A 23,903-nucleotide genomic window follows, 5' to 3' on the forward strand; every position below is an offset into this window, starting at 1 on the left:
TTTTTAAATGCATTTTCTAAGTGCATTTAGTGGCGCTCAGAGGTTTCTCTTATCGTTAAAGGGCTCTGATTACTATACTGCTGTAAAAAGCTTCTAGGAAGAGAAAATGTGAGTGGTTCCGCGTTCTGAGTCAGTACACTGTCACTGATAGTAAGTCCCTATTATTTCTCTTTCACATTTCTTTGAGCTATGATTGACGTGGTGGCGCAATGGGTTAAAATAAATACTAAGTAAATAGTACACAAACAATCAGAGAAGTTACCGCAGTGATTGGAGTGCCGAGGACACCAATATGCTATGGAGATTAGAATAGATTAGATTAGATTCTATTCTAGGGTAAACCTGTGAAAGCCTACACCACTCAGAGTGTCTAGTCAGTAGAGATGAAATATAGCTGGAATCAGGCGCCACGGTAGCCGAGCGGTTAGAGGTGAGACCTGCAAAGCTAATATGCATTGTGGTACTGGGTTCGATTCCCGGTCTTTAGGCCTTGGATTTTATTTAATGGTTAATAAAGAAATTTACAGTAAAGTACGTTTGCTATTCGCCTCCGTCCATGACACCTAATTGGGTAGTTGGACGTTAAGCCCCGCCTGAAAAAATAGGCGATTACTTTACTTACTTTACTTTACTTACAGCTGGAATCCTCATAAAATAGATGTGTAAATTATATTTCTGCAAGTTATGATATCCTGCGATTTATGACAGTTATGATTAAGACAATTATCTGGAGAGCCTGATATGAGAACATCATTTGAATTAATGACTAGATTAAGAACTTAGAGACTCTGAAGATCCAGAGGATGAAGAAGTATTTTAAATAACATTTCAGCGCTTGTATAATTTTTTCAACTTTATTTCTTTTCACAACCTCAGTACATTTTGGCAACACAAGTGAAGCTGATACACGATACATATAAATACAGGAGTTGCAGGAGGAGAGAGTCCATCTAGAAGTGAAAACTACCAAGAAGAGCACTACAGAAATGTGCAACAGTACTTAATTTTGTTAAGATAACATCATCACCGGCGCTTTTGGAGCATTTCCTGGCAATGCAACGAGATGGGTTAAAATAAATACTAAGTAAATAGCACACAAACGATTAGAGAAGTTACCGCAGTGATTGGAGTGCAGAGGACACCAATATGCTATGGAGATTAGAATAGATTAGATTAGATTCTATTCTAGGGTAAACCTGTGAAAACCTACACCACTCAGAGTGTCTAGTCAGTAGAGATGAAATAGAGCTGGAATCCTCACAGATTAGGATGTTCAAAAACACTGAGTCACAGAACTTGACACAAAAATATCTTGTAGCTTCGAAAACTTAGGCAATTAACAAGGAAAAATCTCGTACAAGATAGTCCTTAGAATGAAAGTAAGGAGCATTCGCGATTCTACGCAGAATTCTTATAAATTTTTGTTTTAGTTGTGTCATTCAAGATTTTTAACATAATCATCTATTGTTATAAAATAAGATAGAAATTACGTCCTCTTGTAAACATTTTATTTTTCCTCAAACCTACCTCATCTTGAATGCAAGTTTTGGTTACCCAATAAATTATTTTCAATAATTTTTAAGCATTGAAGAAAATTTACGAAAAATGTCAACCTAAATTAATGCTAAATAAGAGAGGGTATTGTCTAAAACAAATAATGTATGTAAACTAGTTATTACATGTGAATTATTCGACCAGTTCAATTAACTAGTATCTACTATTCTATCTCGCGTGTCTATATTCTACGTTCGTACTATTATTGATACCTACGAATTAACATTTATGTAATATACATACAAAATTTATGGACTCACATAACTAATTTAGGCCCCCAAAAAAGGTCTAGAAATGGAGATATTTTTAACAATTTTATAGTACCGTGTCATCTTTAGTAAATTTGTATTTTAATATTACAGAATACGAGTAATATACTTTAATTCATTAAAACATCTAATTTTCAACATCAATTTTTTTCTTTTCCCTCGTAAGAAAAGATATTAAGTACTTCAAAACTGAAGAAGTTAAAATAAACATTTGGGCAAAAATCATCCAACCCGAAACTGCCATAATTGCATCCACGCAGTTCTATAATTTCTGTTTATTACTACATTTTATTAGGAAAACTCATTTATGTTGAGATTTCTTATGACGAGTGAGAAGTTAAGTACACCATTTAAGTAGAGAGTTTATTGTACGGATTTAACAATCAGTTGGATGAATAACAGTCCACCAGAAAGTGCAGTTTCTACAGAACTGTTTTTCGAGTTTACTGTAATTTGCCAAACTGTTTCTAAAGAGTTTGATTACACTTAGAAAACATGAAGGAAATTTAGGTCTAATATTTTAGTTTCAAACTAATTCTAATATTTGTTTTAGAGATCTATGGTTTTAGTGGGGTTATAGGAGAAGTTTGACTTTTTTAAGCTTCATTCAAAAGCGAGTAAAATATTAAAGGGTACTATTTTATGTTTTTTTAAAGCACAAATTCTATGTTTTAAAAAAAATACATAAATTGGGCTAAGAAATGCGAATGTCCACATCACAGCTGTGTAACTCTTGTTTGTTCCCATTCTTTGCGAATGGGCTGTTATCCATAAGATTTTAAGAGCAGACTTAAATTGTCCGAAGTAGGATAATTTAGGACAATCTTGAATGGGCGTACATGACCAAAATTAAAATCATATCTTATTGTAAAGCTAAAAGTCCAATTTTCAATACTGTTAAGAAGGTTGTAAGAACTAAATTCTCAGTCCTCGCCAAAGTTGAAACTCGAAATTGATGTGAAATAAATCTCTTCTTCAATTTGAAGGCCGTTTTATTGTGACCGGTTAGAAGTACGTGTTTTCAGTATTTTAAAATGAGTAAACCACCAATTTTTCTCCTTAAAATTTATTTACTTTATTAAGCAGACTTAGATAGTTTACCTTGAAATGCGTCATAGATGTGAACTTGAGACATTTATTTTGTAAATTCGAGCGACCTTACGGATAATGCTTGGCCTTAAACTATTATGAGACTTTTCGCTTGTTGGTTCATTAAATGTTACGGAAGCATACTCTTGCTGGAGAAGTATGGCAAGGATGAGGCATACCAAGAACTTCCAGGAGGTGCCGGCCAAGACTCGCTCAATGTACCAGCTTGACAAAACAAAAGACCACTCAAGAAGATTACTGGGAATGCCTCCAGAGGAAGCATCTAATTGGGCAGGAATTAGTTGCGGAACCACCATGTAGGAACTGTGACGATGGGATGATAGATAGCGACCTCATGGATCTATTGTGGCTCCCACTACTCTAGAGCTCGCTCTCCAGACCCGTCCGTTTAATCAGATTCGTAATTCTGGAGAGTGGCTCCTGGTGTAAAGCTCACAGGACTTGGTTTTTCCTCCCCGAGGAGTAGCATCCTTAGCCAGATAAACCCTTCGCACTGACACAACACATTCAGTGCCGTTTCCTCCTCCACCTGACAGAATCTACAAAGGCTATCATCTGCCAGGCCCGTGCGATGTACGAGTATTTGTTTCCTGAGCACCAATCACCACTCCTAAGACCTCTTCTGCATCCATAATGGCCGCACACTTAAGGCACTTGGAAACCCCAAAATAGGGCTCCGGGCCAAGGAAGTCTCCTGCAGCGCCTTCAAGGGCCAGCAAATCTGCTTCTTCGTTTCCTTTATATCCTGAATATTAAACAGGATGATAACTTTGATCACATCCTTCGAGAACGTTCTCATTGCGCTTGTAAATGATTCCTACAGTTTGGGAAGTGAAACAGAGCTTAACAATTTGCCCGCTGGAGACTTAAATGCTAAGTGTGCCCTTTATTTCGCTACGCAAGCCTCGATTCTAGAATAAATTAGTTGTTTTTTTATTTTAGTTGTACTCTCATCTGGTTTCACCACCAAAAATTTGTGCTACAGACAGAAGTAGATCTGTAGAAAGTGGCATTTAAATTAAGGAAATATTTCATTGGAATTTATTAAAAAGTCGCTATGTCCTTCTCTTGTTTTAGAGATGAGTTATTTGTAAAATCAACTAACATTTTTGCTGAACCATCCTAATAAGGAGTAACAATTACCAGATGACCAAGTAATCAACGAATACAGCTTCCAAGTAATGCAATAATTTTAATTAATATTACTAAATATTCCCTTATAAATAATATCCGATTGGAAATGATGTAAATTTATATGGCCAATTATGGAAAGCTAGCGTGTATTTCTAGTATATTTGAATGCGTTGTTAATTTGGTGCGGCATGTTGGTTTTGTTTGTCGGTTCGTGACAGTATAGTGACCACTGTTGAAATGCGTGCTCTGAAATACACTATTATCAACCTACTGAGCAAATAACACAACACAGTTGTTAGTCCTATGTACGTATTGATTCTCTATGTAACTAGTCCCTGCATAATGGGTATTAATTCAACTTGCGGCCGCCTTAATAATAATAATGCAGAGTTTGAAATAATTAGTTATTTGTTGTTATTATGTATAAATTACCAGCTAATCCATTATTACATTATTTATTATTTTTGTATATAATTCCTTGAAAACTGAGTGGAAAAATCTGAAGTTAATTAAAGGTTAAATAATAAAATTTGAAAACAAGGCCCCTAAATTAGGTTACTTTCTCATGTTCTCTGAAAGAGCAATTTTATTAATAATTTATTAGAGAATGAGGAATAACTATGGCAACAATGTGAACAAAATAGCATTAAGGGAAATTAGCAGTTTTGAGAATAATACAGCATCAATCACTAGCAAGGATGATGAAGGTTTGAAATTGTTTCGAAATGTAAAAATTACGTTCTTGTCTCTAGAGGTCATTTAATGAAAGAGAAGTTGACTACAATTTAGTAGATCCTGGCTAGAGATGGGTAAATGTGGATATGAAAAGGGCACTTGGTGATTAGCAGCACTAATAACGAGGGCTCTAGGTAACGTTGTTTAAATTGTACTCCTGTATTCCTTTGCTGTCTCCGTTACTACATTGCAGGACAAATCAAATAGCTGGTTAAATACAGAAACGAAAGTAATGCATTATCTCTATCATTGGCCATTAACCATAATACTGAACAGATTGTTACAATGAGGCTCCTTACGAAGGATGGCTGCTGGCAAACTATGACACAAATGAGAAATTATCATTTTCTCAATTCAAGCTACAAGACGGCCTAGATCCCGCGAAAAACCTGGGTGGTCCAACCACCACCCAGAAAAGACAAAAGACAGTCTCTAAGTTCCATTGAAGTAAAGTAATGCCTATTTTTTCAGGCCGGCTTTACGTCTAACTACCAAATTAGGTGTTGTGGAAGGAGGCTACTAGCAAACATAGTTTACTTTACTGTAGATTTCTTTTATTAACCATTAAATAAAATCCAAGGCCTAAGACCGGGAATCGAACCCAGTACCACAATACATATTAGCTTTATGTATTTAGAGGTTTCGCCTCTAACCACTCGGCTACCGTGGTGCCTATCATCGAAAAAATCTCAAGTTCCATTGAATGGCAACTCTATATACCATTATTACTGAGACAAGTGTTCACTTGTTCCTTAAGGCACCATACTCAGAGAGTTATTGTACCATTTTCTAGATAGTCCAGTAGATAAGTCCTGTCCTCCTTACTAGGTCCAGTGTTTTACCTGCTAGTCTTTAGAGCAAAATATCTTAACCTTGCCATTACTACCCAATAAATCTACCAATTAAAAAGTGGATAAAAAATACAAATTGCTGAAAGACAACCAAATCTAGAGTCAAAATCGAAATGAAATTAATCAACAAGAGCCAACTGTTCTAGCACACATTATCTTTACATCATTAGTACTCCTCATTGCAATAACTCTGCGTAAATCTGTCCTACAGTTGTACATCTTCGCCTATGTCTGCCTTTTGCATGCATTTCTCTATGAATTGTAGGACTCTTGCATTATGTTTTCAAGAATATTTTGTGTCAGTCTTCCAATAAGACTATGTGTTGATCTGTTTTAAAAAATATAATTTTGCGTTGTTAAATAGATAGATAGGCAGATAGACGCCTAGATCGTACATAAATAGATCAAAGTTTAGATTAAGGATTAGGATAGAATGTCAGTGCATCTAGAGGGCTAAATGAAGGTCACTGCAAGTGCTGCACCACTTCTAACTAACAAAATGGGTTCGAATTCACAACTGGTTCCTTCAAAATGCAATAGTCTATGCTTTCTCTTCAGATCAAAAGAGATAAAAACAAACTTATCTTTAATTTCATCGAAGTAGGTAATTATTTTTATATAAAGTATTAAAATAAGATTATTATGGCAACCTTAGTCAGTTTTCTCTTTAGCTGTTTACTATTCAAGATAACGGTAGAACTCACTAACAATCACGTGATCCAATCAACCTCCCCCACAGACGGCCCTAACGCGTCACACTTCTTTCTCATCACACAATTTAGTACGGTAAAAGCGAAAATCGATTTGCACCATAAAACTAAGTCCCTACAGTTTGTTTTTTTTTTACATTTTAATTATTAATCGCCCAGTAAAGATCTAACCCAAGAACATTAACAATTATTATTACTGAGTTGCATATGTTTTATGTTTTGATTAGGAAAGAGCGCTTAAATTAGCAAAAACTTATTCCTTTTACATCATTCGGACAACTGCTTTGGCAGAAAATGAAGCTCCTGAGGAGAGAAACTATCAGAATGGTTGAGCCGGAACCACGCGAGTGCCAATTCCAGCGCACTGCAAGGAAGTTGCACTATTCACGGCAATTACCTTTATGATAAACAATAATGGTAAGTAATGAGAAAAAAAAGCATTAAAATCAACTTTATTACTAGTTGAACTTGGTTTAATAGGTGATAAGTTCTTGAACGCAAATAATTTTGAAGTAGCTGCTAAAACGTTTCCTGTACGAAGTCAACTTTCTTCCGTGGCCTAATTCTAACGTTTAGGGCAGCATTGTAGAGGTTATGCTCTAAAGAAGTTATATTTTAGGTCTGTAGTTAAAATTCATTTCTTAGCTGTTATATGTTTTATATAATATAGTTATATAAATTATATTATAAGGCGCCACGGTAGCCGAGTGGTAGGAGGTGAGGCCCGCAAAACTATGAAAGTATTGTGGTCCATCCATTAGTTGTAGTTTATGTAAATAGTTGTATATAGTAGAGGGATGAATGTGCGAAGCGAATGCATTTATAAGTAAGAATGGAGAGTGAGTGATATTCTAGTGATAAGCACCTAGACCAGGGATCGGCAACCTATTTTAAGTAGAGAGCCATTTCTCCTTAAATAATTTTAATAAATCTTACCAAGAGCCGCAAGGATGATAGTGTAAAAACCTCAGTAGATGATTTGTATTCACAAAAATTATTATTTTATGATATTGAATAACATTTAAATGTTTTATATATTTATTTTCACATATTGCAAAGTAAATAAACAAATAAATAATAACTAAACCTGTGTTTGAATGAAAATGGCGGCAGTCTTATATAATTACTTAATGTATATTAATATAATTCTATTCAATTTCAAACTTATCACATTTAAAATTCTTTTTGAAAAAAATATCTTTACTTTAATAAATGAAATCTTCATTTGTTTCAATAAAATTGAAATATACAATTTATTTTGGACAGGCTGAAGAGCCACAAAATTTGGATTAAAGAGCCGCGGGTTGCCGACCACTGACCTACAAGATGCTGGCTGTATGGCGAAAGCAAATGCAAAAAAAAAATGTCTTGTGGTACAGGGTTCGATTCTTGGTCTAGACCTTGGATTTTATTTAATCTTTAATATGAGAATGTAATAGTAAAGTATGTTTGCTAGTCACCTTCGTCTGCGACACCTAATTTGTTAGTTAGACGTAAAGTCAGCCTGAAAAAATAGGCATTACTTTACTTAAAATATATTATACATTAAAATAATAATATTCAATATTAAAATATATTTTATTATTATGCTCTAAATGCAGTTCTTGACCTGTTAATGATAGATATTATTTAAAAAGGATCCTTGAGTTTTGGTTAGTTTTGAAAGAACAACTCTTTTACGTCGAAATTTCAGAATATATTCAGTTAATCATCAGGGCTACAAAACTTTAGAGTTCTTCTTTCTGAACAGACTAAAACTTAAGATTCTTCAAAAATTATTGTTATTGAATATTATATTCTTATTAAAAACTGTATATTTATGTATTATGCATTAATGAAGGGATAATTACTCTTCTATTCAGATTTGCTTTAAATAATTTACTTTATAAATGTCAACTAATTTACAATTCGAGTGAAACCCCTGCAATATTTTGACAAAAAGAAATATTAATTAACAGAATGATTGATTAGAAATATTCCATCTGCAGGACTTAATACTTATCAAACACTTCAACCTTATTTGCAACAGTTATCGATCTGAACAAGTAGTATCTCAGGTTAACTGAAGAAGATCTTCTTACTTTAGGATTCCTTCTTCATCGACTAATTCTTTAAAGTTGGATTCAATTTCATTATTTTTGTAAAGGGAGAGCATTTAATTTGTAAATAATAATTGAATAATTAGTAGGAAAAAATGCAATTGTTAAGTTAAACTGCTGACGGCACGGCTGGTAGCGGCCGAGAGCAATGTACCGCGTGAGAGAGAGAGAGAGAATAGCGAGCGCGTGGTGTATTGTGTATAGACACCGGCAGAGTTAGTTAGAGTGTGTGAGAGGAAACAAGTGTTATGCGTTTGATGGGATTGTTTTGCTGTGAGTATTGAACATAAATTTTTACGCATTGCTTCCGGCCGAGGCTAACTGTTGCCGTAGTGAGGGAGGAGTACATTTGCTAGAGTGTAAATTAACAAAAGATAACCGATAGTATTAATAATAATAATAATAATAATAATAATAATAATAACAGTAATAATAATGGAATGTTTGAGAATAAGGGCCGAACCTTGTTGATTTAATTTGTAATTTGCCTATTTAATCTTACTTTATGTTATCTTATAGTTTCTTCAGTTTCGTTTATATTTCTATTGTTAATTATGTTTTTGGAAGTATTAGTTTGGTTTTGTATTAATGAGCTCAACTCTTTGTATGCGATTTTCTAATTGGTGTATTGGGACCAACAATAAATCAGTGTATTCATAGCCTGACGAGTTATTTGTACCCCCTGCTGAGCGAGCGAAATTCCCCTTGCCCTGATCGCCCTTAACGGCCCTCGGTCACAATTCTGGTGTCAGAAGTGGGATCTCTATGCCACTAACGGACCCTACCATGGAGGCTCTGAGGAGGGAGGTGGAGGAATTACGCCGAGCCAATCGTGAGTTACAGACCCTAGATGAGGAACGTTTACGCATGGTGGGGGAGTTAACCACGTTGAGGACAATGGTAGGCACGGATGGCCCTTCCTTAGCGAGCGAGCGTGAATCGACTGGTCATTCCGGGCGGAGGGAGATGGGCTTACAAGCCTTGATCAAGCCATGGTCGGGGGAAACCGGGGCGCCCCCAGCGAAGGACTTCCTGAACGAGATAGAGATGGTGGCGGAGAGTGGTGCCTGGACAGACCACGATAAGAGGCTGATCTGTAAGCTAAAGACGACAGGCGCAGCTGCTGTGTTTGTGTCGAGCCACCCTATATTTTCCGCTGCGGTGTCCTCCTTTGAGGACTACAAGAGAGCCATCCTGGAAAGATTCCAGGACCACCGTACCCCTGAGCAAAACTTACTCGCGCTCAACTCAGTGTCCCAGCGTCGTGGGGAGGGTGTCCGAGAGTTTGCGGATCGCTGTAGGCAATTGGGGGAGTTTGCTACTTCTCACTCGGGGAGCGGGGAGCAGAAGCAGTGGGAGCGCAATTTCATGGAGCGAGTGGTCCTCGCTGCGTTCATCCAGGGCCTCGCGGGTGAGCCGGGACGCCAGTTACGCTTTCATCCCCCCACAGGCTTGGCGGAAGCTGTGAAGCGAGCGCATCTGGTTGAAGAGGCGGAAAGCGGGCCCGGCATTGCTAGATTCACCCTGGAGAGGGGGATATATGCCATAGCAAGAAACGCGGATAGTAGCTATGGGCGCCAGGGGAGATGTTTCAACTGTACACAAGAGGGGCATTTTGCGCGGGAGTGCCCCCGCCCCTACCAGTCGCCCCCTCGTGAGTGGAAAAGCTCGAGTATTAGGGATAGGGTGAGAGAACCACGGGCGAGGGGCGTGAAATGTTATACCTGCGGGGAATTGGGGCACATCTGTAGGATGTGCCCGAAGAGAGCTACACCTGGATCCGTGAGACCAGACTATGCTGTTAGGGAATCCAACTATTTGGAGGCTGCCCCAAAATCCCTCCTCCCGCAGTCAGCCCCACCTGCGGGAGGGATGCCACCACGGGGCCAAGATACAGGATTATAAACGTTGCCACTCCCAGCTCCAGATTCATCAGGATCCCGGTGAAGCTCTCAGGAGAGACCAGGACCTTGCTCGTGGATACGGGGGCGGGTGTTTCCATCTTGCGGCAACCAGTACCGGGGGTTCCGTTGTTAGAGAGTGGGGTGGTAGCGCGGGGTGTGACGGGTAGCCCCGTTGGAATCAAGGGAGTACAGCGGTTAGACTTGATGTGGCGGGGTCAAACCATCGCCCAGGAGTTTTTAATAGCGGAGATAGATGTTGAGGGAGATGGCATTCTGGGGATCGATGGTATGGCTGCTTTGAAGATGAGATTGGATATGCGGACGCTTGAATTCGAAGGAGATGAGGGGAAAGGGGCCTTGGATGGTCGGGAGAATGTGTTACTTGTAGGGAAGGCTGAACCTCAATCCAGATTTGAGAGAAACGAGTTCCCAGAGGTCGAGGCAGAGAGAGATGAGTCGGGAGACATATACCTAGTTGCGGCGGAGAAGATAACTATCCCGCCCCGTTGCGAAGTGTTGGTGCGTGGTAGGGCCTCTGGCTGGCGCTCAGGCGCCACCGTGCTGGTAGAACCCTACCCAACAGAGACCAATCGGGATTGGTGCGTAGGCAGAGGGATAAGCCAAGTAGTTGATGGCGCCGTGTGGGTGCGGATGGTAAATGTATCGCAAACGGAAGTGATGGTAGGGAAATCTGAGAGGCTAGGGTGGGTGACGGAAATAGAAACTCAGGGAAGCGAGTGGGTCGGCGTTTGCCAAGAGAGTGGCGGGGTTCCCAGAGCCCGTGAAGGATTGGGAAAGCTCCTTGGGGACAAGCTAGGCCATTTACGGGTGCCATACCACCAACGTGAAACTATGAAGGAGCTGGTTGACGACATGCTGACGAAAGGCGTAATTGAACCGTCTGACAGTCCATGGTCGGCACCAGTGGTGTTGGTACGGAAAAAGACCTCCGATGGATCGGTGAAGTACCGGTTTTGTACCGATTTCCGGGCGTTGAACGCTGTAACGAAGGTTCCGGTTTATCCGCTACCAAATATCAATGAGACGCTAGAAAGTCTGGGAAGGAGCCGCTATTTCAGCACCTTGGATCTGGCCTCGGGCTATCACCAGATCGAAATAGCTACGGAGGACCAGGCAAAAACCGGATTTTCCACACCCGAGGGGCATTATCAGTACCGTCGGATGGCTTTCGGCCTGGCGGGGGCTCCTGCTACGTTCCAGTTACTGATGGACCGGCTATTAGCGGACCTTAAAGGAGTAACATGCTTTGTATATCTGGATGATGTGATCATCCATAGCGCGACGATCGAAGAACATGCTGAGAGACTAAGTGGGGTGTTGAGCAAACTGAGAGAAGCGCACCTAGTGGTTAACCTCGCCAAGTGCCAATTCGCTACGGAAAGGGTTTGCTACTTAGGGCACGTTGTGAGTCGGAGGGGAGTTCAAGTGGATCCTGAGAAAGTAACTGCTGTGAAGGACTTTCCCCCTCCTGGCAATGTTAGAGAGCTACGCTCGTTTCTAGGGCTAGTAGGTTACTACCGGAGGTATATCTCAGGGTTTGCGGAAAAAGCCCGACCCCTAACTTATCTGACACGCCTAGACCAGCGGTTCCAGTGGGGAGAGGCAGAGGAACAAGCCTTTCAGGGCCTAAAGGATGAGCTATGCAGCGATTCGGTGTTAGCATATCCAGATTTCTCACTACCCTTCATTTTAGCTACTGACGCTTCAGGAGTTGCCCTCGGGGCGGTACTGTCTCAGCTACAAGACGGGGCGGAACGGCCCATTGCTTATGCAAGTCGCCAACTGAATAAGGCAGAACAAAATTATAGTACGACCGAACGGGAAATGCTAGCGGTCGTCTGGGCCACGAAACACTTTAGGTGTTATTTATACGGCCGGCCCTTCAACCTGATCACGGACCATGCAGCGCTGCGGTGGCTTCTCACAGTGAAAGACCCATCATCGCGTCTAACTCGATGGCAGCTCCGCCTAGCGGAATTTCAGTATGAAGTGTTTCATAAGCCTGGGCGTAAAAACTCCAACGCCGATGCGCTGAGTCGACGGGTGGCCACGATAAACGGGGAAGCGGATTCGGGGAGAGGGACGATCCGGGCGCTGCAATTAGCCGACGCGGACTGTGTGCACTTTAAGAACACCAACACAGCTCAATGCGTCATGGATCTGGACGGACTATTATATAGATTTGCGGGGGGAAACGAGCCGTACCAACTGATGGTACCAGAGCCAATGCGGGAGACCATTTTACAGGAGTGCCATGACTCCCCTTTCGCGGGACACCCCGGACTAGAGAGGACCCTGGCTCTGTTGAGGCAAGGTTATTATTGGCCAACTATGTCTCAAGACGCTAAGAGGCATATAGAGAAGTGCCGGAGTTGCCTGGAACGGAAGACGCCCCAGCAGTTACGAGTACCCCTGCAGGTACCATACGCGGCCGGGCGCCCCTTTGAGCAGGTGTCCATGGACATAGTGGGACCCCTACCACGAACAAGGGAGGGTAACATGTACCTCCTTACGATGATCGACCATTTAACGCGCTACGCCGAAGCAGTACCGCTAAAAAGCCAAACAGCCCAAGAGACGGCCCAAAAATTTGTGAACCACTTGGTAGTCCGACATGGAGCTCCTAGTCGGCTACTAACTGATCAGGGAAGAAATTTCACCTCGGCCTTGGTAAGGGACGCCTGCGATACGCTTGGAATAAAGAAGTTGTTCACGACCGCTTATCATCCCCAGAGTAACGGAAGAGTGGAGAGGTTCCACCGCACGTTGGTAGATGCGTTATCGCATTTTGTGCGCCGCGATGGGGAAGACTGGGACAGATGGGTGCCCTACGTATTGATGGCATATAATAGTACGCCACATTCTGCGACGGGATTCACCCCGAATTATCTCCTTTACGGCCGAGAGCTGCCGCGCCCTAGCACACTCGACCCTAGGCCTCGTCAAGAGGTAGATCAAGAAACGAGTTATGCAGAGGCATTACGTGGGAGGTTAAGGGAAGCACACCGGATAGCTGCTGAGACGACCGAGCGGGCCTTCGAGGCACAAGCGGCTCAGTATAATAAAAAGGCGCGGGTACGGAGCTTGGTGGAAGGGCAATGGGTTTACCTACACAACCCCGCTGGACGCCGAGGAGAAGCGCAGAAGTTCCGTAGGCCGTGGGAGGGGCCTTTCCGCGTACAGCGGAGTATCACAGATGTGACATTTGAGATTGCGATGGGCGACGGAAGCACTCGGATGGTGCATATAAATCGCTTGAAACCGGTGGTGGTGGAGGGAATCCCCCAAGAAACCACGGAGGAAGATGTCCCCACCTCCTTAAGCCAGAACCTAGGAGCGGTGGACACGCACGACTTGTTTTACGAAGGGTTGTCACTCGAAGGGGCGCCGGGGATCGTGGGAGAAGTTGCAGGGGACGGCGCAAGGAACGCCGAGTCTGGACAAACTGCAGAATCCATCGAAGAGGAGCAGACTGAAATTAACACCTCAGGAGGTGACGATCTTTATGCAGGGGTCAACTTGAGGCCGCGGGGTTACCAGCGGGCTGATGACAGAACGGAGACGACAGAACTAGCCACTGAGCTGAACGTGGGAGAGCTCTCCCCGTCGGCGTACTCACCCCCAGATGACACGATACGAGACCCTGCATACACCCCAGTCGGTACACCTAGGCTTCCCTGCACTCGCTCGTCCTACGCGTTGCGTTCCCAAAGGAGCCGGGAGGACTGATGAAGTAATCCGGTTTAGGAAACTATTGGGCGGTGGTCGGATGAATTTGGTTGAGCAGCGGAGCTGAGTCCCCGAACGAGGGACGAGTGCTGCTGACCCGGGACCAATGACAAAATTAGCCAACTAGCCTTGACAACCACGATGGGAGTCACCCGCACAGCCATTAGGGAATTAAGGGTAACCACCTCTAACCTCATGCACCTCCTCTTCCTCACTTCCTTCGGAATCTTGAGATCAATACCTTGGAGGCGAAGGTGGAATTGCGGTCGCTCGAGGGTGCCCTCAGCACCCTAGCCAGGAGAAAGTTAGCAGGCTATTGACCCCAAGTGAACTGAGTAGGATAGTGTATAAAGACAGTCAGATATTATCCGAGAGACTATGGTTCGTGTCGGGAACCGCTGCCGGCGGATATGTACCATTACTACGACATCGCTGAGATAGACGCTGCCTCCACACATGACAACATTCACATCTTGGTGGACATACCCTCGGTGACCAAAGGAAGATATATTTTGACAGCTACCGGGTGGACCAATACCCGTGAAGGATCCGATAACTGGACTATACCTGCTGCTACAACCTAAGGCCGACTTCACACTGGTGGGAGTAGACTGAGAGAGCTTCGTGTTTCTGAAAACGGAGGACCTCAGGCACTGTTGGGGAAGGAGTCCACTAATCTGCCCAGCACGATTTCCGGTCTTCTCCCTCCATAGACCGTCTCGCCATACACTACTGTTCAAGGAACTATAAGAGAAGGCGAACCCCTTGTGAGCGTGGCGGATGCTGGTAAGGAGATTCAAGCTTACGTAGAGCTGGAGGGAGGAGTCGAACGAGTGGTTATACAGTTTGCTCGAGCCAGTCAAGCTGAATTGCACCGCCGTGGCATGAGGGCACCCACCGACACAGAGAGACCCTGGAGACAACCAACCAGCGAATGCAGGGGCACCATTTGTTCCCTATCGTCCGCCGAGCGTGAAGACGCGAAGCTCCGGAGAGCCCGGTGGAGAGTTGGGAAGTGACAAGCGAGTGGTGGGTCCTCCGCAAGGCGGTAGAACCCACTTTAACGGGGGGGTAAGTGTAAAGGGAGAGCATTTAATTTGTAAATAATAATTGAATAATTAGTAGGAAAAAATGCAATTGTTAAGTTAAACTGCTGACGGCACGGCTGGTAGCGGCCGAGAGCAATGTACCGCGTGAGAGAGAGAGAGAGAATAGCGAGCGCGTGGTGTATAGTGTATAGACACCGGCAGAGTTAGTTAGAGTGTGTGAGAGGAAACAAGTGTTATGCGTTTGATGGGATTGTTTTGCTGTGAGTATTGAACATAAATTTTTACGCATTGCTTCCGGCCGAGGCTAACTGTTGCCGTAGTGAGGGAGGAGTACATTTGCTAGAGTGTAAATTAACAAAAGATAACCGATAGTATTAATAATAATAATAATAATAATAATAATAATAATAACAGTAATAATAATGGAATGTTTGAGAATAAGGGCCGAACCTTGTTGATTTAATTTGTAATTTGCCTATTTAATCTTACTTTATGTTATCTTATAGTTTCTTCAGTTTCGTTTATATTTCTATTGTTAATTATGTTTTTGGAAGTATTAGTTTGGTTTTGTATTAATGAGCTCAACTCTTTGTATGCGATTTTCTAATTGGTGTATTGGGACCAACAATAAATCAGTGTATTCATAGCCTGACGAGTTATTTGTACCCCCTGCTGAGCGAGCGAAATTCCCCTTGCCCTGATCGCCCTTAACGGCCCTCGGTCACATTTTGTTTCATAAAACTTTAATTAATTTAAAAATATTGATTACAAAAGCGAGTACTAAAACAGCGGGCTATATCTTAAACAATGTTTGGCAGGTAATAACACCTGCATGCTATTGGTCCTGTGGATACACAGACTATAATATGTTTAAAATGATAAGGTTTGTTTTATGATGGAGCCGTCAGCTTTATAACAGAGGCAGGTGACACAATTCTAAAATTATTCACCTTAACAGATGTGAGAATGACAAAATGTAAAACATGGGTTACCTTTTATTTGTTATTGTGTTGGGTATAAAATTCTTAAGTTTGAAAAAGAGTTGAACATTCGTATGAAATATGAACTAAGTGAACTAGGACAAACGTGGCTGAAGCTGAGAAGTCCTAATTTATAAAATTAGGTTTCCGTTATCTCTCGCATGAGTGATTCTCCCTTCAAATAATGCAGAGGATTACCGATTATCGAGTGTCTAAGACCTTAGCTCAACAAATGTTATATCTTAAAGCAGACGACATTAAAAATTTTGCAAAAAGATATAAATCAATTAGGAAAGCTGATGACGTAGAATAAAACTGAATTATGGGTAAAAGAGTTGAATGTCTGGACTGCGTAGCTAGGCTGCGATTTTACTCTGAATGCAGATTTTTTCTATTTAAATAGTATGGAATATAAAAACTTACATTTGATAAAGTTAAAACAAATGTTTATTACAAAATTTACAGCAGACTGTCAACCTGACACAATTATTTAAGAATAAATTTAGTTCATTAACCAGTTAAGCGCGTTTTACGTGTTTACACGTTGCGCAAAATATAAAATTGCCATTAACTATAAAAACTCGAAATTCTAATAAAATACAATAAGAGTATTGGTGGGATGTTTCCTTTATCTTACCAATAGAACTGCCAAGTATTTTATACGGAGGGGTGTGGAGGGAGTCAGCCAAATGATAAGTGGTTGGTACTTGTTTGGTCTCCGCATTAGAGATTGGGGAATTACGCAAACAAATAGAACCTCTCAACCCTTGTGCAATGCCGTTTTTACCTTAGATATTGGTTCAGATGATTTCCATTTTGCCCAGAATTCAAAGCTCTTTTCTTCCTTGTAAAACCTCTTGCGTCCCTAGTTAACTAGGCAATGCGTACGTGCAAGATTTTGAAATGCACAGCATGCTCTGTTATCTCAAGACCCAGAAATTGCAGAAAAAATGTGCTTGCAGTGACTATTATGACTTTGTAAACTTTTGGTTGTTTTGTCCTGTGTTCGACGTGTCTGATTCTAATTCCGCACAATGTGGGGTGTTTTTTTTTTTTAAACTAAATTCCACGCTTAAGCTTAAGCTTCAAAGTTAAGGTTCAAAAAAAAGTAAAGTTTTTCAGGGAGGCTTTACATCCAACGTACTAAATAAGAAGTCATAGACAGAAACGACTAGCAAACGTACTTTACCATAAATTTCTCATAATAACCATTCAGGAAAATCCAAGACCTAGGTCTGGGAATCGAACTAAGTACATCATATCTTTGCGGGCTTCTACCTCTAATCGTTCGGCTATCGTTGCGCCTTGAGCACCATACGTTGTATATTTAAAACAAAGAGGAAAACGTTTGGATACAAATGATATGATCGTTTGTTTCGTTGTAGCACACACAGCTTTTACTTTTATAAAAGGTTATTTATTCCATTCATCAGTCTGATATAGAGTATTTGATTTCTTTCATAAACTATGCTTGTTTGAGACAACACTATTTAGAACGTTTCTGCGAAAATGTTAAAATAAATGTTACTGTGCACAGCAATGAGCATTCGGGGATTATTGAAAATTGTTGGGGTTGTTTTCAAAAACAAAACAAAAAATGAATTTTGTGGAGTTACCACACTTATTAATAACTGATTTACACTAATCAAAAATATCAGATTTGAACTTCCAGTGTTTTAAATTTGACAGCCTTGCGTACCAATTTATAAAAAATTAGTTTTTTTGAATACTGGGTATCTCAAAACAGTAATTTTCAATGGAAACCCAAAATTGAGATCTTCATGAATGCAAACAATTATCTTACCAGAATTAAGACTAAGTAACAAGCGCTACAATTCTCCTAATATTAAATTGATTCAATTTAAAGAATAAGTGGTATAATTTTGAGTGAACAAACCGCAGTAAAGAGGACTGATTTATTAAATAATATATAATTTTGTTGGCTTGGAAAACAATTTCTTTGTAAAATCTCTACAGGAGCCCTAAGATTTAAGCGACTTAAGTAGAAAAATTTAGGTACTGTAGTAATAGATGGGGTGTTTAAGTTGCGTTTAACACTGCATTGCCAATCCGAAGACAATTTGACTCCAAAAAAATAGGAATGGCTCTGTTTCCCCACATCATATAGCTATTCCAAATCTCTTAGATATGCTATCCCCACTTTCTCACCATTTGATAGTCACGAACTGAAGACCATGGAATTCTTAGTTTCTTTTTGCAGATTAGTTTACTAGAATCATAAGAGTCATTTTGATTCCAGATTAGCATTATACGTAAATATATTGGAGTCATTTCGACTCCTGATTGGCAATATAAGTAGATTTTCTGTTATTATCTTGACTCCAGATTATGGCCAAAATGCTTATTTGATAAATTTACATAATTTAAAGTATCAAGGCACAAAAAAAAGCCTCTTTCTAGAATTGATTTTCTGTCCGAATTGCAGCAAAAAACTTGCAGCGAATTGGGTAATTTCCGATAAGTGTCAACAGCGCACAGTAATTGAAAAAAATACTGAATGTCCCTGATCAGAAGGCAGTCAATCAGGATTCTAGAAAATACTGAAATTACTGCGATCCTAAGTTGAAGTTAATTCCTTCTGCGTGAAATGTTAAAGCCGATTTGTGGACAAAATTTGCTTTTTCGTTCTTAATTCCTATTCTTTCTCATCCTTTAATGCAAATTTTATTATTAAAATTGAAATCAATATAAAAAAAGATAAAAATAAATTATGGAATCAATATGACTCTACATTAGCAATAACTGACGAAGTTCGAGCATTGGCAATGCAGTGTTAATAGAAATTAAATAGATGAATTTCTTAGTCTAATTGTAATCTAGAATAAAAGAAATAATTCACAGTTTAAAAAAGGCTCTTTAATTTCATTAAACATATTGTTTGTGTCGCCATTATTTATTTTTGTACTTATTATTCTGAACTTGACTTATTTTTTAAGTAATTGTAAGCTTAATATTAGATAAAAGTGTAAACCTCTTGCAAATCTGGAAATAATTGGATTTATTTCTTTTAACTTCGCAAATATATGGTTGCACTACGATAATAGGCTGCAAGAATAATATTAAAAAAAAGAATGAGTTAATCTTGATGATTAAAGACCCATCAACACCTGGAATGTAATCAGTGGGTGGCACCATCAATCACGCCATACATTCAACCTAATTAATAACTAACGGCAACTATCGCATTTATTTACAGATTTTTTTAAAATTTAAGTAGCGACAACATCTGAAGTCTTTGGCACCCGGAGTCTTTTTTTAAGAGCACTGCTAGCCTCGGGTCAGTGTCTTCTTGTTAGAAAAAACATTGTCTATCGCTGGACAATGAGCTGTAAGGAGCTCCTTAGTAGAGAAAATCTAAGGGCCACCTCAGGTTGGCACAGCGTGTAAATCAGAAGTTATTTCAATATCATGTTTCTTAAAGTTTTATAGAAAAAAATACGCTATATTGAGATAGCCGTGTAATGCAGTGGACATTAGAGTTCAATAAAATATTTAGATAAAAGAGATTAAATTTTCTAACCCTAAAACAGCCATTTAGAATGCAAGATATAAGCTCAGTTATGACGAAGATTTAAAAGGAAGGTAAATACAGCTACGAATTTCACGTTATAAAGTCCATCTGACTGATTTTTCAGAGATCAATTTTTGTACGACATGAGTGTACGACATAAATCGGAGTTTCCATTACTCAGTAAGCCTAAGAAAACAGACCACAGTCTTCCTCTCAGAGAAGGTAGCAATATCTTTAATCTGCTGAGATTGTAAGAGAAGAATAATCAATCTCGGAGTCGTAACTTTACTCGAAAGCGACCCTGTCACATCCCGGAGGGTTCACATGAATCACTCAAAGAACTTGAAAGCTAGTTGTGGTATTGCGAAGTTTGGCATTCAACCAAAATGGCATTAACATCAATGATGTATGAATACCGCGAGCCATCGCGTAAGTTCTCTATAAAATTATTTCAACAAGTATGGTAGCCTGTTTGAAGGATTGTAGTCTTCTTGACGGACACTGCATACTGACTCAAGCAACTCACGGTCTTGACATAGGATAGCCTGAGTGGATTTGATAAAAGAAAGAAGAAAGAATACTGCTAGCGCTGAGTATTTCTTGACAGTATGCAAGGCGTGTATGGCTGAGAGTTTAGGCATTTTGTGCTTTCAAGATTTACCGAGTAGTCCAAAACTAAGTTCATTTTTTAAGTTAGAGTATGATGTTATGCTTTGAATGGAGACAACCGATGGTGTTCTATACGCAGATGTAAAACACAAGTGTGTAACATATTTATTTATATATTATATAATGTAAAACATATTTGTATTTTCAAGAATTAAATTTTGGATGAGGAACTAAAGGGTATTGAGAAATATTTAAAGCTATTTCTTCGTATTTCAAAACTCCATAGTACTGAAACCTAAAGTAAGTACTGAATTATGTCTAAATAGTACGATTCAAATATTTTTCTAATCGAATGAAATAAAAGAATGTAAAAAACTATAATTATTCATTAGATTTGTAAGTAGACGGTATATTAATAATTAAAGCTCACAAATTTTTAAATTTTTCGAACCATATTATTAGAAAACTCATTTACTTTACCATACATTTTCGTAGTGGGTTTCTAAATCTGTTCATGCCTCAATGCCATTAAATAATCTTTATCTTTTTATCACGAGATTCTTTAAATGATCGACGTACGCGATTATTTTACATTTAGAAATCAATTTCATTGCACCAGTTAAAGGTTATTTTAAACGTTCAGAACAAATAGAAACAAAGATTTTCAAATTGAACATTCAACAACAACATATTTAGCGTTGTAATAAGCTAAAATACTTGCTAAATTTCAAACGAAACAATAGCAATAACTTAATTTTGCCAGCTCCTTTATTAAAAAAACTTCGAAGAAGTCAATTATAGTGCATTTATAAAATCTAAAGGTGCTGGAAGATGTTCAAGAGAATTGAAGGAACCAGTAAGTAGGCAGAGTTTTAGGGTAAGGAGTTCCGAATGGAAATGCTTAGATAAATTCCTTCTTTACTCATGGATTTGAAGAAGCGAGTTCGCGAGACAAAGATATATTGCTTCATTAATTATTTCTCACTCTTAAATGGCTTTAAAATTTGATTTAGATTTATATTTTATATTTATATAAAATCAAAACTTAAACTTAAATTGGACATCAGGGAGTGTTTATCGAATTTGTTACTGCTTCGAATCAGGACAACGTCAATTACTTAAGAATTCTTGATTAAGAAACCTGATTTCCTTAAAATATCACCATTATAATTAAGAAAAATAAAATGCTTAAATTTTGTTTTGTAAATCTTTTTAAATAGGTAAATTCAGTGTTTTGTTTAAAGAAAATTACTTAATCCACAACAACCACAGATAAGAAAGCATTTGGCGAATTTTTCACAGTTTTACAAGAAAAAATTTGAGTTAAATCAGATATTACGAGTATAGTTATTTTATTTTTGTTCAAAAGAAATTGGAACAACTCTAAACATAAAAGAATAGATTGTTTAAATAGTGAAGTGTTAAAAATTCTAAAAAACAAATATGGCTGATTAGAATCGAATTATTTTTTTAAAAAAAGTTAAAATTCGCTATGAATTTCTGCATTCTTTTTTAAAGCTGTGCCAAAATGAGATGGATTCGGAAGAAATTTTGGATTTTAGACATTTTTGTACAGATGACTGCTAAATTTTGTAGTGTCATTGACGGGTCTAGAAATCCACCTATCTAGGAGCTATTGGGAAGCTGTGAAATGTCATCCTGTTCAACTAAACTGAATGATTAGCCCACACATAAAATGTAAGCACAGAATAGATCTGTACTATTCTCTGTTATGGTCAAACATGGAGGAATCCTTCCAATTTGGTGAATATTTTCAAACGCTCGATAATGAAAAGATAAAGATTTTAAACTGAATTAACTGAACTGTAAAGTTAAGATATGTACTGAAGATATGTACCTGAAGGTTTAGGAACATTCCTTTTCACCTGCATCCATTTGTAAGTGGGCACAGAAGGCTGTTGTTGTTGTTGTTGTTGTTGTTGCGAATGATGTAGCCTGGACTGCTGTTGAGCGGTTTGTGCAGCAAACTGCTGTCCTTGCAGACCACTTTCGAATTGATGCTGGTGGCTATGATGATGCCCCAGATGTGATTGTTGTTGCGGTTGTTGGTGTAGTATTTCTTCTTTTACCGTTGGTCCATAATGCATTTCCTGCACTGGATGAGAAACTGATTGCATATGATGATGGTGATGGTGATAATGTTCTATCTCTTGGAAATTGTCCAGATAGTCTTGTCCATGGATATGCAGATTACGTTCTTGGTGGTAGACATCTCCTTTGGCGCATGGATAATTATAATCCAGGTTTGTGTAGGATAAGCCGTTGGATGTGATAACATCTTGGCCAGGATAATATTCGCCATGTTTTCCATTTGCAGGAAGTTCATGATATTCTTGGTACTGGTCGTAACCACTTAGGTGTTGATGGCTTTCATTATCAAAATATTGTCCCGTCGCTTCGTAGTCCACACCGAACGGTTCACCCTGAGCATATGTCCCATACATACCCACATTCATCGTCATCATCTTCTAATATACTGTCACCAGTAACCGAAAAAAAAATATTAAAAAATACAGACATTAAGAAGCGCACCCTCACATGACTATCAGCTGACACTAGATCGGCCACTAACTTACTGCTTTTCCCGTACTAGCAAGAATTAGAGAAAGAGGCGTGGTCAACTGTGCAAGTGGGGTATGGTGGTCCAAATGTGACAGAGAAGGGGCAATGGGCCGGGCCAATCACGCCAGCAGTACACCCTATCTCGCTCTGCTATTTAGACGTCAGTTCAGTTCGACTATGATGGATGGAGACTATTGTGACGCTGTAAGGTCGGCCATGTACCCCTCTTACGCTTCGTCCCACACTTGAAGCTCCCGGACTGCTAAGTCTGCAATCTCCCATACACATGCATGCAGACATCACAATAAAGACATCGTCACCTTCTATACTCCAATCACTGCTTCTCTTGTCTCTTCTTCAATGGACCTTTGCCTTTGCCAATATGTGAGCTATAAAAACTACACCTGGACACTTTTCCATTCTTAAAAACCCTCTTTCACCACAATTAGCTTTCATTTTGTGTACTCCGCTGAATAGAAAACGTTTTGGAGACCTACAGGAGGGAAGTTATAGTTGGCTGAAAGGTCGAAGCATGGCTCTCTCACAATGTATCTTTCTCTCGCAGACAACTGACGACTTCCCCGACCAAGCCTTCCAACGTTCGCTCGTCATGGAGATCACTGATTTAAATACAAAGTCTACGCTATAAAAATACTACTGAATGGAACAGTTACACTATCAATCATGTTACATTTTATGTAATACATCAATGAACAATATGAATACGTAATATACATTGCAGCTCATACAGCCGAACAAATTGAATTTTTTTCTTTTTTTTTTATCTTTATAGTTATCTTTTGTGAACTTTAATTATTAATAAGTAATTCTACTGCATTAATTTTCATTAATAAGTTATTTTTTAGAATTTATTAGATATCACAGACCCTTATGCTGGCCATTTTCGTCTACAAAATATATGTTCAAGTAGCACTGTAGATTGACTGTAATATCTAGTTATTTATAATAATCAAACTATTAATTACAGGTTAAAAAGAAAAACGTTATAAAAAATAAAATAAAAATATGAGGCT

The 23,903-nt window shown here is 39.4% G+C and overlaps 1 protein-coding gene across 1 annotated transcript in view; it reads right to left on the reverse strand.

Annotated features, from left to right (window-relative positions):
- Positions 1-22,885, reverse strand: part of lab (labial) — a 77,856-nt gene extending 54,971 nt beyond the window's left edge. The window contains exon 1 of the mRNA XM_074127364.1: positions 22,145-22,885. Within this exon, the coding sequence (XP_073983465.1) occupies positions 22,145-22,772 (628 nt within the window). The 5' untranslated portion in view covers positions 22,773-22,885. The remainder of the gene's footprint in view (positions 1-22,144) is intronic.
- Positions 22,886-23,903: the final 1,018 nt, after the last annotated feature.

This window comes from Rhodnius prolixus, unplaced genomic scaffold, assembly GCF_049639745.1.
Source record: "Rhodnius prolixus isolate KJV_2025 unplaced genomic scaffold, Rpr scaffold_3, whole genome shotgun sequence".
NCBI classification, from domain to species: Eukaryota; Metazoa; Arthropoda; class Insecta; order Hemiptera; family Reduviidae; genus Rhodnius; species Rhodnius prolixus.